Raw genomic sequence first — 13,775 nt, forward strand, 5'->3', positions numbered from 1 at the left:
GAAGCTACCCTTAAGGTCGCAGCCACCAGAGAGCTGCACCATCAGGATAGCTGGGCGAGATCCCCAGGCACTTGTCCCCTTAGCTCCCAGGGCCTCAAACCTTGCCCAGGCTCCTCCCAGGGCCGGTGAGAAAGGCCTGGCCTTGAGGACTGCGTTTGCAGTCTGGCTCTCCTCCTACAGCACTTGGGTAGGGTGTGGGCTTTCAGACCCGCAAACGGGGACAGTAAGGTCAGTGACTGCAGCATGGATATTGAGAGGGAATGCTAAAAGTATCGACTATTTTAAAGCAGCTCCATTGGGTACCCCGGCGTCCCAGTGGGGCAGTGTCTGCACCCCCCTCCACGTCCATTTGATGGGAGAAAAATGTGGTCGCCGGCTTCCACCGAGAGTTCCAGCCTTCGAAACCCTGTGGGGAAATTCTGCTGCCCTAGAGAGTCACTATGAGTCAGCATCCACGTGATGGCAGCGAGTCGGGCTTTTCTTTTTTTAATGTGTGGGCACTGTCCTAAATGTTCGCCAAGCATTATCCTATTGAGTCATCACACTAATCCTACAAGGTATTCACACCCCCATGTTATGGTGAGGAAGCGGAGGTCGGCGAAGGTGGAAGTGTCAGCGTGCTCAGTCTGGTCGATTCCCAGGTGCATCGTCCTAACCACTGACCTAGACTGCTTCTTTGTGGATACCTACTACCTACCATTGCCACCCAGTGAACGCCAGTGCACAGCCACCCTGTAGGGCAGGGTGGAACCGCTCCCTATGGTTTCTGAAGCTGCAGATCTTTCCCAGAGCAGACAGCCTCATCTTTCTCCTGAAGAGGGCTTAGTGGGTTGGAACCACTAACCTTGAGGTTCACAGCCCACCGGAGCTCCTTCTCATGTTGACAGAGGTCAACATTACAATAAAGAGAATGCACGGCTGATCATTAGGACAATAATAAAAGCAACCTCACGCCAACATAGGAACGCATCCAGTGTCAACCTAGGAAGAGGACGGACGCTGTGGCTGAGCCTCTGCAGACCCTTCCACGTAACTGGATGGCAAGCAGAGCGGCAGGTCTGTCTGCAGGTCTGCTCTGAGCCAGGCACCACGCATTCATTCCAGATCACTCTTGCTTTGATAACAGCAGCCCTGGGAGGAGATCCAGGCCCAGGGCGAAGCCACATGTCTGGGGACACAAGACTTAAAGTGACAGAACAATCCAGATCTGAACCCTGATGCCAAAGCGTGGGCTTGGGGACTTGGGTGTCTAGGAGAGTGGGGCACAAGGCCCCAGACCCATGGGCTCTGTGTCTGTCTTAGCACCCACTGCCACCCCGGGCTACCTTCCTAGAGGATGGAGGCAGGTGGCAAGGGGGGCCTTGACTAAAGATGCAGCCAGCTACATCTGGTCTGGCTCAGTCGTGTAAGGACACAGCAAGTCGTGCAAGGCTTTCTGGAGAAGAGGCAGAGACATTGCTGTGTGTGGGGTGGGGCAATGTGACAAGAGCCAAAAGATGTTGGCGTTACCTGGGGAAGTAAGAGATAGGCCCCTCGCTTGGACTTGACCAATGGCCCGAGAGGACAGCCAGGTGAAGGGGCAAGGCCTCCTGAGATGTGTTTGGAAGGAGAGAAAGGGGAGGGGCTCTGGAGCCTGGGAGGACCCCGCACCAGAGGGGATGCGGCTGTGTGCTAGACTGCTGAGCAGCTGCACATCACCCGTGTCCTAGTCGTGTGCCTTGTGTGACAGACACCCTGCTTCCTCCTCGGAGTCTTGGGGCACCTAGATGGAGTGCTTATTGATGCCATCTTTCCACCCATAGTTATGGGCACACACCCCCCCCCACTAGGCCTGATACTGTACACTGCAGGAGGACAAAGGCACCTCCCCCGCCTGCATGGCAGTTACAGTCCGGTGACTGAAATATATAATTACATGAAGCCATGAGCAGAAAGCGATGAGTTCAGAGCCTGGGAACCAAGAGCGAGGGCAACTATAATTAGCGCAATCGCGCTCCAGCCACCCTGCCCTGACGTGCTGGGTGACCTTGGACAAACCAACTCATCTCCCTGGGCCCCAGAACTGACTCTGGGAGTCTCCAACCTTTCCCGTGTCCCGGGTATGGGGCTAGCTGGGGGCTGTGTTCTCAGATGTGGGGTGCCCTTGGTGTCATTGGCGCCCCTGGTTCCAAGTTCCCAGAGAGTGTAAAGTTAAAGTGTGGTCCCAGTGGCCCCAACCCAACCCCTGTGACAGGGGCTGGGAGAGGAGGCGGACATTGGGACGCCCCTCTTCCCCCGGGGTTGATGATTGCGCTTCCCTTTAGTCGACCCCTGCAGAAGGGCAGCCACCCCATGTGCAAGGAACACGAGGACGAGAAAATCAACATCTACTGCCTCACCTGCGAGGTCCCCACCTGCTCCATGTGCAAGGTGTTCGGAGCCCACCAGGCCTGTGAGGTGGCCCCGCTGCAGAATGTCTTCCAGGGTCAAAAGGTACTGAACTAAACCACCACGGTCCCCCCAACCCCCCCACCCCCAGCCAGGGCCTGCCGGCAACTAATGATTCAGGATTTGGATTTGGTTCTCCAAGATCTGCTGAGCCGGCCTTTCAGGGCTAGTCCCTCTGGGGGGACTTCCCAGGCCTTGCCGTCCTGAGGGAGGAGGCTGAGCTCATGGGCTATACATAGAGCCACTTGAGAGCACCTGGTGTGGCCCCAGGGGAGCGGCCCAGCCACCAGGGCCCTCTCAGGCCATGTCTTCTCCCTCCCAGCGCACTCTGGGCCCTAGATAGCTCTTCCTGTGCCCCTAACCGCTCACGGGTCACAGTTCCTTGCAGCAAGAGGCAGCTGAAAGCCCTCTCCGGGGCCCCTGGGCCTGGGGGAGCCCCGCCTCCCTGTCCTGATACTCAGCTAGGCCCTCTCTTTCTGTATTTATTTCTCCCTGCTCACCTGTCCCTGGGCCTCTCACTTCCAGAACGCTCCAACTGTTTCTTTCTTGCAGCCCTTCCTCGCCTAAAAAGAAACCCCCACCTCCATCAGGACCTTGCTGTGTGTTTGGGGGTGCTCAATTTCCCTCTCTTGGGCCTCTTGTGTACAATCAGGGGTGACACTCTCTTCTATTGTTTGTTATGGCCCCAGAGAGAGGGTCCCTAACCCTGCTGGAAGCTCTTCCTAGGACAGGCGGGGGTGAGGCTGTCACGTGATGGCCTGGAGGGAGAGGGCAGCCCCCGAGACTCTCTCTGCCTCTGCTTGCTGATCCCCACCCCTCTCTGCTCCAGACGGAACTGAGTAACTGCATCTCCATGCTGGTGGCGGGCAATGACCGGGTGCAGACCATCATCTCGCAGCTGGAGGACTCCTGTCGAGTGACCAAGGTGAGGAGGCTGGAGAGGTCTAGCGAGCGGATGCAGCCCAGACTCGGGTGAGACCTGCATGCTCCCTCGTGGGCTGTGACTTGAGGTCGGGGCATGGAGCCGAGGGTGACCGAGCAGGGACAGCAGGGGAGGGACAAACTCATTCCTCCACTCACCCCTCAGATGCTTCTAGAGCCCAGCTGCATGTCCGGTATAAATTCCGGTATTTTCCAGCCAGGGTAGGAACCCTGGAGGCTTGGTGGTGATGCATTGATCTGCTAACCACAAGATCGGCAGCCGGTCGTCACAAGAGTGACAGTCTCAGGAATCCACAGGGGCAGTTCTACTCTGTCCTATAGGGTCACCGTGCATCAGCGGAAGAGGGGTTTTCAAAGGACGGTTCCCTGGTATGCTGCAGACCAACGCTCTCCAAGCTTTAAAATGCACACAAGTCCCCGAGTCTGTCTAATCAGAGATTCGTCCTCAGTAGACAGGAAACCAGGCACGAGTGAGCTTCAGCGTTGGCCCGAGTTGCTGGCCCACAGACCACACTTTGAGCAGCAAAGCTGTGGAGGGGGGAAGGGACCTTTTCCATGTCTGACAAAGTACCCAAGATTTCCCATCTGCCATTGGGGTAAGGACCCAGAGGGGAGATTGGGGGAAGGTACCATGTTGGTGAGTGGGGACCCGCGTGCAGGTTAGGTTTAAAAGGAGGAGGGGCCGTTGGCCTCCCCGTGGGAAGATTCCACGCTGATGGGAGACTCTGGAAGCATGAGTCTGGTGAGGTGGGATCATACCCATTTTACAGATCAGGGGACAACAATGTAACATGTGTGTTGAAGAGAAGGGATCTTTAATAAACAGGCCACTAAGGGAAGAGCTCCTTGTACGTCTGCCCCTCCTAGGACCAAGGGACACCACCTTCCAGGATCCAGTCTTGGTCTTAAAATAGGAGAAAGAGTGCATGTGACTCAGGGTACATGGGAGACCCAGAATGTGCCATCCCATCTGACCCTAAAAACAAACAAACAATCCACAGCGACTCATAGCCATCCTTGACTCACGGGAGTAGACAACCTCACCTTTCTCCCAAGGAGCAGCTGGGGGTTTCCCGCCTGCTGACCCTGTGGCTAGCAGCCCAACATGCCATCCACGCTGCCATCAGGAGGGGCATCTGACCCTGGTGTCTTTTTTTAAAAAAGCATCGTTTCGCTGGCATATACTTCACTGAGCATAGGGTTTAATCATCCCGTTGTATTAGGACGATCTGTGTAGTCGTCACCACAATCCGATTCCCAGCATCGTTAGCTCCCCATGTTCCCACAGCCACCCTGCCACGCACACCCCAGCCCAGGGACTGTCTCTATCGATCTACCGATACCAGATTTCCACTGCAGAAAACCATCCAAAATGAAACACAAGCACACAAAATCATACAAAGCAAGCACAAAAGAACCCCAAGACAATGACTGGACAATACATAGAAAGACCTCGACCAAAGAGAAAGCAGGAACTATCAAAACCAGGAACACCTTTACGATGGGGAGAAGGGGAGATCAGATGATAGGGCGTTGCCTCCTAACTGAACTGCATCTGCCAGCACTGAGTTTGCAACGCTCTAAGTGAGCAAGGCTGTTCGCATCCCCCCACTATGGTCGGAGGGGATTCACCCCGGGGACCCTGCCAAGGGATTTGGGGCTTCCCCTGTTGCCCATAGCCTTCTGCAAACCAGGTGTTCACCATGTCAGTTCTGAAAGTACCCTCTAGGCTTTCTGAGGGCGGGGCTCTTGTTCTCCATGACACCAGCTCCCGTATTTTGCCGATAGACTGATTAGCTTGAGCAAGGGCTTTCTTCCAGCTACCCCTTTATTGCCTCTTCTGTAAAATCGGGATGCAGTATGATTTCTTTAGAGGTTTGTCCCCGGGCACACTTTCCTCAGGAAGGAAATGCCGCGGTCGGGACTAGGATCCCACAGGATGTGACTCCCAGATGTCTGCCTCCAGGAGAACAGCCACCAGGTGAAGGAGGTGCTGAGCCAGAAGTTCGACGCCCTGTACGCCATTCTGGATGAGAAGAAGAGCGAGCTGCTGCAGCGGGTCACCGGCGAGCAGGAGGAGAAGCTGGCCTTCATCGAGGCCCTCATCCTGCAGTACCGGGAGCAGCTGGACAAGTCCACCAAGCTGGTGGAGACCGCTATCCAGTCCCTGGACGAGCCTGGGGGGGCCACCTTCCTCCTGGTGAGCAGGGCCGGAGTCTGAGCAGTGACTTCCCCCAACAGCCCTATGGCTCAAGCCCCGGTCTCTCTGCTGCGCCCTGTGTGCCTTGGGGCACCTCCTGTAAACCTCTCCTCGGTTTCTTGCTCTGTCAAACGGGCGTGCAATAACCCCTCCCTTCCTCTTCATGACTCCCCCAAGAGCCAAAGAGGGGCGTGTTGAGCTGCTAAGTGCAGGGCCCACGGAAGAGGTTATGAAGTATAGGCTGCCCACTGGGGGGGGGGGTGAGTGGAGAGGAACAAGACCCCCCCCTCCCAGCCCTGTCCCGCAAGAGCTCACTGGCTAGTGGAGGAGCGAGACCGGGCTCGGCTATCAAACGTCACATTCCGTTGGAGAAAAGTGTCCTGAGCACCTGGTCGGGGCCAGACTCTGAGTCAGGTGTTGGGTTCGGGAAGGCAAGTGGGCCATGGTCGTGGGTTTTGAGATTCACGTTTCCTGCGAGGTCAATGGGAGCACCCTAGGGTGATGTCCAAAGCTGGAGCAAGCCAGGGACAGAGGGGCCGAACTCAGGGAGCGGACTAGATCGCCACTGGGCTAAGAAATGGCACCAAGTGCCCACCTGCATTACCCAGTCACCAATTGTGCTGATGCCCTCAGGCTACCTCTTCTGAGCCTTAACCCCGCCTCTCTCTCCCCTTACAGGGTGCCAAGCCCCTCATCAAAAGGTCAGTATCTGCCCAGGGGGCTATGACCCCAGGCCCTAGTGTCCCACAGGCTCTCTGGTTCCTTCCCCTGGGCCTCCTCCTTTGTAATGGGGTGCTGGAGATCCCTGACCTTGGTGTCTCCTCCTCTCTCAGATCATCCATTTCGGTTTTGCCTGGAGAGAGAATGCTCCACTCCTCCAGGGCGTCCCCTAGGGGCAAGCCCACGAGTGTGGTGCCCCTAAACAAGAGCTAAGGCACCCCATCCTCTCTCCCCCCCAGCATTGTGGAAGCTTCCAAGGGCTGTCAGCTGGGGAAGACAGAGCAGGGCTTTGAGAACATGGACTACTTCACTCTGGACTTACAGTACATCGCGGATGCCCTGAGGGCCATCGACTTCGCAGGAGGTAGGGGCGGTGCTGGTGCCCTGGGTCTGCTTCCTTGCGGACTCCTGGGGGCTGACCTCCAGGCACACTCACCGAGTAACTTCTGGATGAGTCCAGAGTCTAGCACTTGCCTGGCACGTCGTGATGGCTCTGTGACCATGCAGGGGACCCGGGGGGCAGTTGTGCTCCATCCTATAGGGCCGCTTTGAGCTAGAGTTGACTCGGAGGGCTTTTAGAGATGGGAAAACTGCACGAGGGGCACCGAACAGAGCCATGCCGGAAACAGAGAGGTTACTGAGTTTCTCAAGGCTGCGTACTTAAACTCCGTTTAGCAACAGAGAGGGGGACACAAGCCAAACAATTCACTGCCTTGGGTTCCAACCAAGGAGTGAGCAGCCCAGCGTGTAAGCCACCAGGCCGCCGCGGCTCCCCACGCAAACGCACAGCCACCTATGGGGCAGCGCGGAGCTGCTCCGGGGGGGTTTCCAAGCCTGCGCGTGACTTTTACAGATGCAGACTGCCACCGCTTGCTCTCCAAGAGCCTGCGGGGACTAGCGGCTGAGCACTTAACCACTGTGCCACCAGGGCTCATTAGAGAAAGCGCTGGCAGATCCAATCAACCAGAGAGCTCAGCATTAGTCAGAGTTGAGAGAGAGAGAGAGAGAGAGAGAGAGAGGTGCAGGAACAAGGAAGGACTAAATGGTTGGCATGAGCCTGAGAAAGGCGTTTTGTCACCTCCTGTGACACGTTCCTGCAAGCCTTCAGCACCTGGTTGAGTCTGTTCTCAGAATCCCAGCTCTGTCCCCCGTCGCGGGGAAGGACAGAGGACATCCCAAAGCTGAGTGCCAATGGTCTCAAGCTCATCCATTGCTGTAGATCGTGGGCTCCGCCGTCACCCTCCCTAAACCCCGAGAGTCCCCAGTCAGCATGGTCACTTCACCCGCAGCCTCAGCGGGAGGACACCAACAGCCGCCGTTTACTGAGCGCGTCCCACGTCCCACGTCCCAGGCGCTGCTGTCTGTGTTTCCATTCTCCCCAGGGAGGGAGGTTCTGTTACCCGCAGCTCCATTTCCCAGTGGAGAAAACGCCAGCTAGGAGAAGGTGAGCGATTGGCTCCGGGCCACACAGCTAGTCAGTAGCCCACACAGATGTCCCCGAGGACTACCTGCTGTGCTAGTGATCCAGACGCCATCCACGAGACCCTCTGGGGGTTCACTGGACCCAGGTGTACACAGCGCTGAGCACAGCCCTCGGCGCAACACACACCCGTCACCACCAAGTTGATCTGACTCATGGCGACCCATGTGTGTGCGAGGACAACCATGCGCCACGAGGGTCCGACAGTTGCTTTGTGGGGAGCATACTGCCAGGCCTTTCTCCAAGGCGCCTCTTAGTAGCCGAGCGCATTGACCATTCGTGCCATCTAGAGGCTCTTGGCCCGGTAGATGCTCCGTAGTAACTGTGACGGTGATTCAGTAATGCCCTGGGGAAGATGACCTCCAAGTGAAAGCAGTGAGCAGCAAAGACTGTCTTCAGCATACGCAGCAAGGAGAAGGCTAATATGTCCCGAAACAAAATCTCCCCGAATCCCAAACATTTCAAAGCCAGCCCACCCCCTGCTGTCAAGTCCATTCCACTGACAGTGACCCTATAGTAGGAGCCCTGGCGGCAGCATGGGTCATGAGTTGGCTGCTAACCACAAGGTCAGCAGTTCAAACCCACCAGCTGCTCTTTGGGAGGGTGGGGTGCGCATTTCACTCTCATAAGGAGTTACAGTCTTGGAAACCCACAGGGGGAGTTCTTCTCTGTCCTATAGGGTCGCTATGAGTCGGCATCGACTTGTTGGCGTTGGCAGTGAGTGAATTGTAGGAAAGAGAAGAGCTGTTCCTTCGGGTTTCTGGGGAGCCTCGGTGACATAGTGGGGTGGGCATGGGGCTACTAGCCACAGAGTTAGCAGTTTGAAACCACTAGTCTCTCGTGGGAGAAAGATGAGGTTTTCTGCTCCCGTAAAGACTGAGAGTCTCAAATCCCCACAGGGCAGTTCTACCCTGACCTGCAAGGTTGCTATGAGTCAGAATCTTTGGATTTGGAATCTTCCCAGATTTGGAATTCTTTACAGTATTCTAGGAGAGAAACTCAGCTCACTCCCTGTCACTGAAATGATGCTGAGTCACAGGGACCCTTGTAGGACAGGGTAGACCTGCCCCTGTGGGTTTCTGAAATGATAACCCTTTACGGGAGTAGGAAGCCCTGTCTTTCTCCCTTGGAATAGCTGGTGGTTTTGAACTGCTGACCTGGCAGTTAGCAGCCCCGTGTATAACCATTATGCCACCAGGGCTCCTCTCCTGGGAGAGAAGGGAGACTCTCAATTTAAATATAATTTATAGAGACAGAGCACACAGGACAAAGACAGGAAGTCAACCGATCCCCAGAGGAGACAGCATGTCAGTGTCAGAGGGAGGACACAAAAGGATCCCGTCCCAGGATTCGTAGACATTTGAACAAAGGAAACTGTCACCAGGTCTTTTTTTCTTTTTTTAACCGTTTTATTAGGGGCTCATACAAGTCTTATCACAATCCATACACACATCAATTGTGTAAAGCACATTTGTACATTCACTGCCCTCATCATTCTCAAAACATTTGCTCTCCACTTAAGCCCCCGACATTAGGTCCTCATTCTTCCCCTCCCTCCCCGCTCCCCCCTCCCTCATGAACCCTTGATAATTTATAAGTTTTTATTTTGTCATATTGTCACCAGGTCTTGAGTGGTAGTCGACCACTTCCTCACAAGTGCAGGCAGGACTGCCCCAACCCAACCCCAATCAATCCGATGCCCCAGAGTGGATCTGGATCCAACTGGGCAACACTGACCTCGGAGGGGCACCGGGATGACCCAGGGGGACTGCCAAAGCAACTGTCTACACTTGACCCCGGACGATAGGCTACAGGGCAAACGTTTTCCACTGTCAGTGGGGCCCTGAGTAACTTTTTTTACTGAAAAAGGGGTGAAGTAAGCCAAATAAGTTTAGGGACCTGTGCTCTATAGGGTTTGCAAGGCTGTAAATATTTACACTTATTGGCACTTAATCCACAGGTTACACAATTCAATAGTTCAGTCATAGCCAGAAGAGTTGTACAATCATCACCACAGTCAATTTTAGAACACCCACCCCTGGTTAAATCACTTTTAAAATGAGTTGGGTGATCACCATCAGCTCTAGTGCTCCCTCCATGCTGCAAGGCTGTCCATCTTTATGGGAGCAGACAGCCTCGCCTTTCTCCCGCAGAGCAGTTGGTGGGTTTGAACCATTTACATTGCCTTAAGCAGCCCAAGGTGTACCTGACAGCACTACTAGAAACAGGAAAGGGACTGTGATTGAGATATTGACACAATTGCAGATGACAAGAGCGGACAAGATTAGTTTAGGGCCCTCTAAGCAAGGCAATCAGGGTATGATTGAGTGACCCTAGCATTCCAATTTCCATCAAGGACACACCCAGGCAAGGCCCTGAGGGCAAGACTACCCCCCCTTGGGCCGGCTAGGGGAGTGGTAGCAATCTACTTTTCAACCCCAAACTCTCCCCATTGCTGGTCGATGATCAGATAGAACTCCGTGGTGGCTAGATCTATGTGAAGACTTAAAAATAGATTTAGGGCTCCTACTGTAAAAACATAAACCATCGAGTCCATGCCAACTCATAGTGACCCCATAGGACAGGGTAGAACAGCCCCAGCTGTCTCTTTCTCCCCACCCCCCACCCCACTCCCCGTGGTTTCGAACTGCTGACCTTGAGGTTCACAAGACATAACCACTACATCACCACTGCGGCCCCTCACTATAAATCATAGCCTTTCGAAAATCAAGTGTGATCAGAGTTGAGGATCTAATACAACAGACTGCCTCATCTTTCGCCTGTGAATTTGAATAACTAATCTTGTGCTTAGTAGTCCAGCGTTTAATCCACTGCACCACCAGGGCTACTTACAAAGCCGACAGTCCATATCAATATGGGGCGTTAGTAAAAGGGTCAACCTTGTGTTATCAAAAACCACACCCAACGATGGAGTCAATTCCAACTCACAGAGTGAGCAGTCCCGCAGGGTTTCTGAGAATGAATATTTAGAGGAACAGACCACAAACCTGGCGGTTAGCAGGCCAGTGCTTAACTCACCGCACTACCAGGGCTTCAAAGTCGTTGTTGCTGTTAGGTACTGTCAGTTCCGGCCTGACCCATCGGGACCCTGTGTGCAACAGAACACGACACTGCCCACCCCTGCACCATCCTCACCTACGATTGCAGCCTCTGTGCCAATTCACCTTCCCCTTTTCCCTTGACCTTCGACTTCAGCAAGCATGCCTTTTTCCTGGGCTCCAATAAGATGTCTTAAAACCATTGAATCACCAAGATGGCTTTTCAAATGACTACTGGTACATGTTTACCACGACTCAGTGATCAGGTGTGGCTTGGTTGGTAGAAGAAGAAGAACATAGTTTCTTTGCTCTGAGAAAGATATACTTGGGCAAGTTCTCTAGTTAGTCAATCTGTCTCTCCCTGGTGGTTTAATGTTGTGTTTTTGCAGCCACAGTGTCAATCTATCTCCTTGAGGAAGGCCACGTCTCGCCATCTTTGCCTCTAAGGGGCACTCTGGCTGTACATCTTCCAAGTCTGTCCTTTTAGCAGCCCATGGTACTTTCAACACTCTTCTCCAGCACCACAACTCAAACGCATCGGTTCCTCCTTATTCAACGTCCACCTTTCACATGCACGTGATGCAATGGAGAATACTGTGGTTTGAGTCAGATGCACCTTGTCCTCAAAGTGACACCCTTGCTTTCCCGTGCTCTGAAGGACATATGGTCCAATGGTCAGACGAATATCAAGAACTCAAGAGGGTGTCTGAACTTAGGCTGTTTCAAAACAGAGTCCGGGCTCCAGCTGTGGCTGTAGCCCCCTGCAAACCAGATGCCGTTGGTTGTAAGCTCGAAGGCAGCAACCACGGCACAACTCCCAGGGTTGTGCACAGATCCCAGCTCCAGGGCAGGACTTTGGCTCGTCATTTTAGGAACAGGAACGTTTCCAAGCGCTCACTAACTCTAGACAAGTGCTCTGACTCAGTGGGGACCAGGCTCCACTCAGGGCCATGCAGGATGAAGGAAGTGGCTTGGGGGGGGGGGTTCTGTCAGTAGAGCATACAGGTGATGTCCCAGGATGGGAAAGCGAGGACCCAGGTTGACGTCCTGCCATTGTCCCTCTGTTGCTCAGCTTTGCTCAGCTAAAGCTCCCCACCCCAGGCCCACCCTCTGCTGGCTTCAGGAATGAGAAAAACACGAGAAAGGGATGCTGAGCAAGCTGCTTTCAAAGGCTGAGCAAATTCCTTCAGGACAAGGACTTTGATCACAGCTAGCCAGGAGTTCTTGCCTGTGCCCCGCAGGGAAGCTTATCTGTGTAACAGAGATTCCGAAGAACACAGAGTGCTTCCCCACAGTCCCCCTGGGGTCACAGGCCAGTTACTTCAGGGACAAAAGCCAAGCGCCCTTGCAGAGCGTGGGAGGAGGAAGGCAGGCAGGGGAGTGAGGAATCAGCCGTTGGGGGTTGGCACATCCCCCACCATCAGAGCCTCTGCTGCTTCTGGGTGACCAAGAGGAGCCCGTTAGAGATGTGCAGTCTTGAAAACCTTATCTGGGGTCACTATGAGTCAGAACGCACTGGAGGGCAGTGGGCTTGGAGTATGTGTTTGGGGGGGCGGCGGGGGGACAGGAAAAGGAGCTGAGATAGCAGCTCCCCAACAGCATCGGCCCTATCTAACACCATGCCTATCTAACACACACAGATGAGGAAGAAGAAGCCACTGAAGAAGAAGATCAGGTGGAGGACGAGTCCACAGAGGGGAAAGGAGAAGGTGAGAAACTCACGCCCCCCATTCGCTCATCCCCTTGAATAGGATTGAATCCTTCGCTCAGTCGTTCAACATCGGGAGATGACAACGGTGCACACAGCCCTGGGTCTGGCCTGGGCATGAGGCTTAGCCTTGTTCCCAACCAAGATGCTATTTTATTTGCATGAGTGGAGCCTTTATTCATGGGGGCATCCGGATGAAGGGCAGCCAGCAGATGGGAGCAGGAGAACCTGATTCTCAGCAAGGGGAGGAGAAAGTGAGGCAGTTTGGGGATTGAGTCCTAACAAAAAGGTTCCCATTTCTACTATTTAGGAAGAAGTGACCTTCCTAACAGAGGCAACCCAGCGCAGAGAGGGCTTCCTGTGGCTCAGACCACCGCCACCTTTCGTTGGGCCATTTTCCCCGGCCTATGCGGAATTAGCTGGCATCATTTTGCAGAGATGTCCGCTAATCTGAGCTTCCACCTTCTTGTAAAGGTTAGGGAAGGGCTTTCCCTTGTCTCTGGCCCCAGGGAGCTCAAGGCTGACAGCACTGGTCCCTGGAGATGGATCTGCACTGCCCCGTTTGCCCACTCCCACCCATCAAGCCCACTGGCTTCATTCCTTCATGCTATCTGCTGGCCCAGGAGGCAGGCACCCGAGTTTGCCCAGCTGGGAGAGCCTCGTTTCTGACTCACAGAGCACTGACTCGGTGACCTTCGCAACTGTCTGAGGTCTGGGATTGTTGGGTGCTGTTGAGCAACCCTGTGTACAACCAACCACCACCCAGTCCCGGGCCTCCTCCTCACAACGGGACCCACTGTGGCAACCACCATGTCAAGCCATCGCATTGCGAGTCTTCCTCCGTTTCTCTGTCCTCCGACTCAACCAAGCATGATGTCCTTTTCCAGGGACAGGTGTCTCCTGAGAACCTACATGTCCAAGTACGTGAGACCGAGTCTCACCACCTTGACGTCTAAGGAGCGCTCCAGCTGTCCTTCTTCCCGGACATGTGTGTTCCTTGGGCAGTCCTCGGTCATCTCGGTCCTCTTCCCCACCACCACCGTTCCAATGCGCCCACGCTTCTCCCACCCTCCTTTTTCAGTGCCCAACTGTCACGTGCCTGGGAGGCCATTGAGAAGACCAGAGCTTGGGTCAGGCTTACCGTAGTCCTCGAAGGAGCCTCCTTGCTTCCAAAGGAGTCTCATAACAGCTCCCTCAGAAGATGTGGGGAGTAATTTAAATAATGCTTGTAAATCATTT

The 13,775-nt window shown here is 54.5% G+C and overlaps 1 protein-coding gene across 1 annotated transcript in view; it reads left to right on the forward strand.

The window, feature by feature from the left end:
* The window catches only part of TRIM63 (tripartite motif containing 63), a 16,862-nt gene that overhangs the window by 1,862 nt on the left and 1,225 nt on the right, over positions 1-13,775 (forward strand). The window contains exons 3-8 of the mRNA XM_004705340.3: positions 2,304-2,472; positions 3,257-3,352; positions 5,336-5,569; positions 6,248-6,270; positions 6,529-6,653; positions 12,469-12,537. Of these exons, the coding sequence (XP_004705397.2) occupies positions 2,304-2,472; positions 3,257-3,352; positions 5,336-5,569; positions 6,248-6,270; positions 6,529-6,653; positions 12,469-12,537 (716 nt within the window). The remainder of the gene's footprint in view (positions 1-2,303; positions 2,473-3,256; positions 3,353-5,335; positions 5,570-6,247; positions 6,271-6,528; positions 6,654-12,468; positions 12,538-13,775) is intronic.

The sequence above is a fragment of the Echinops telfairi genome, unplaced genomic scaffold (genome assembly GCF_000313985.2).
Source record: "Echinops telfairi isolate 266 unplaced genomic scaffold, ASM31398v2 ScPeMD7_7457;HRSCAF=8495, whole genome shotgun sequence".
NCBI classification, from domain to species: domain Eukaryota; kingdom Metazoa; phylum Chordata; class Mammalia; order Afrosoricida; family Tenrecidae; genus Echinops; species Echinops telfairi.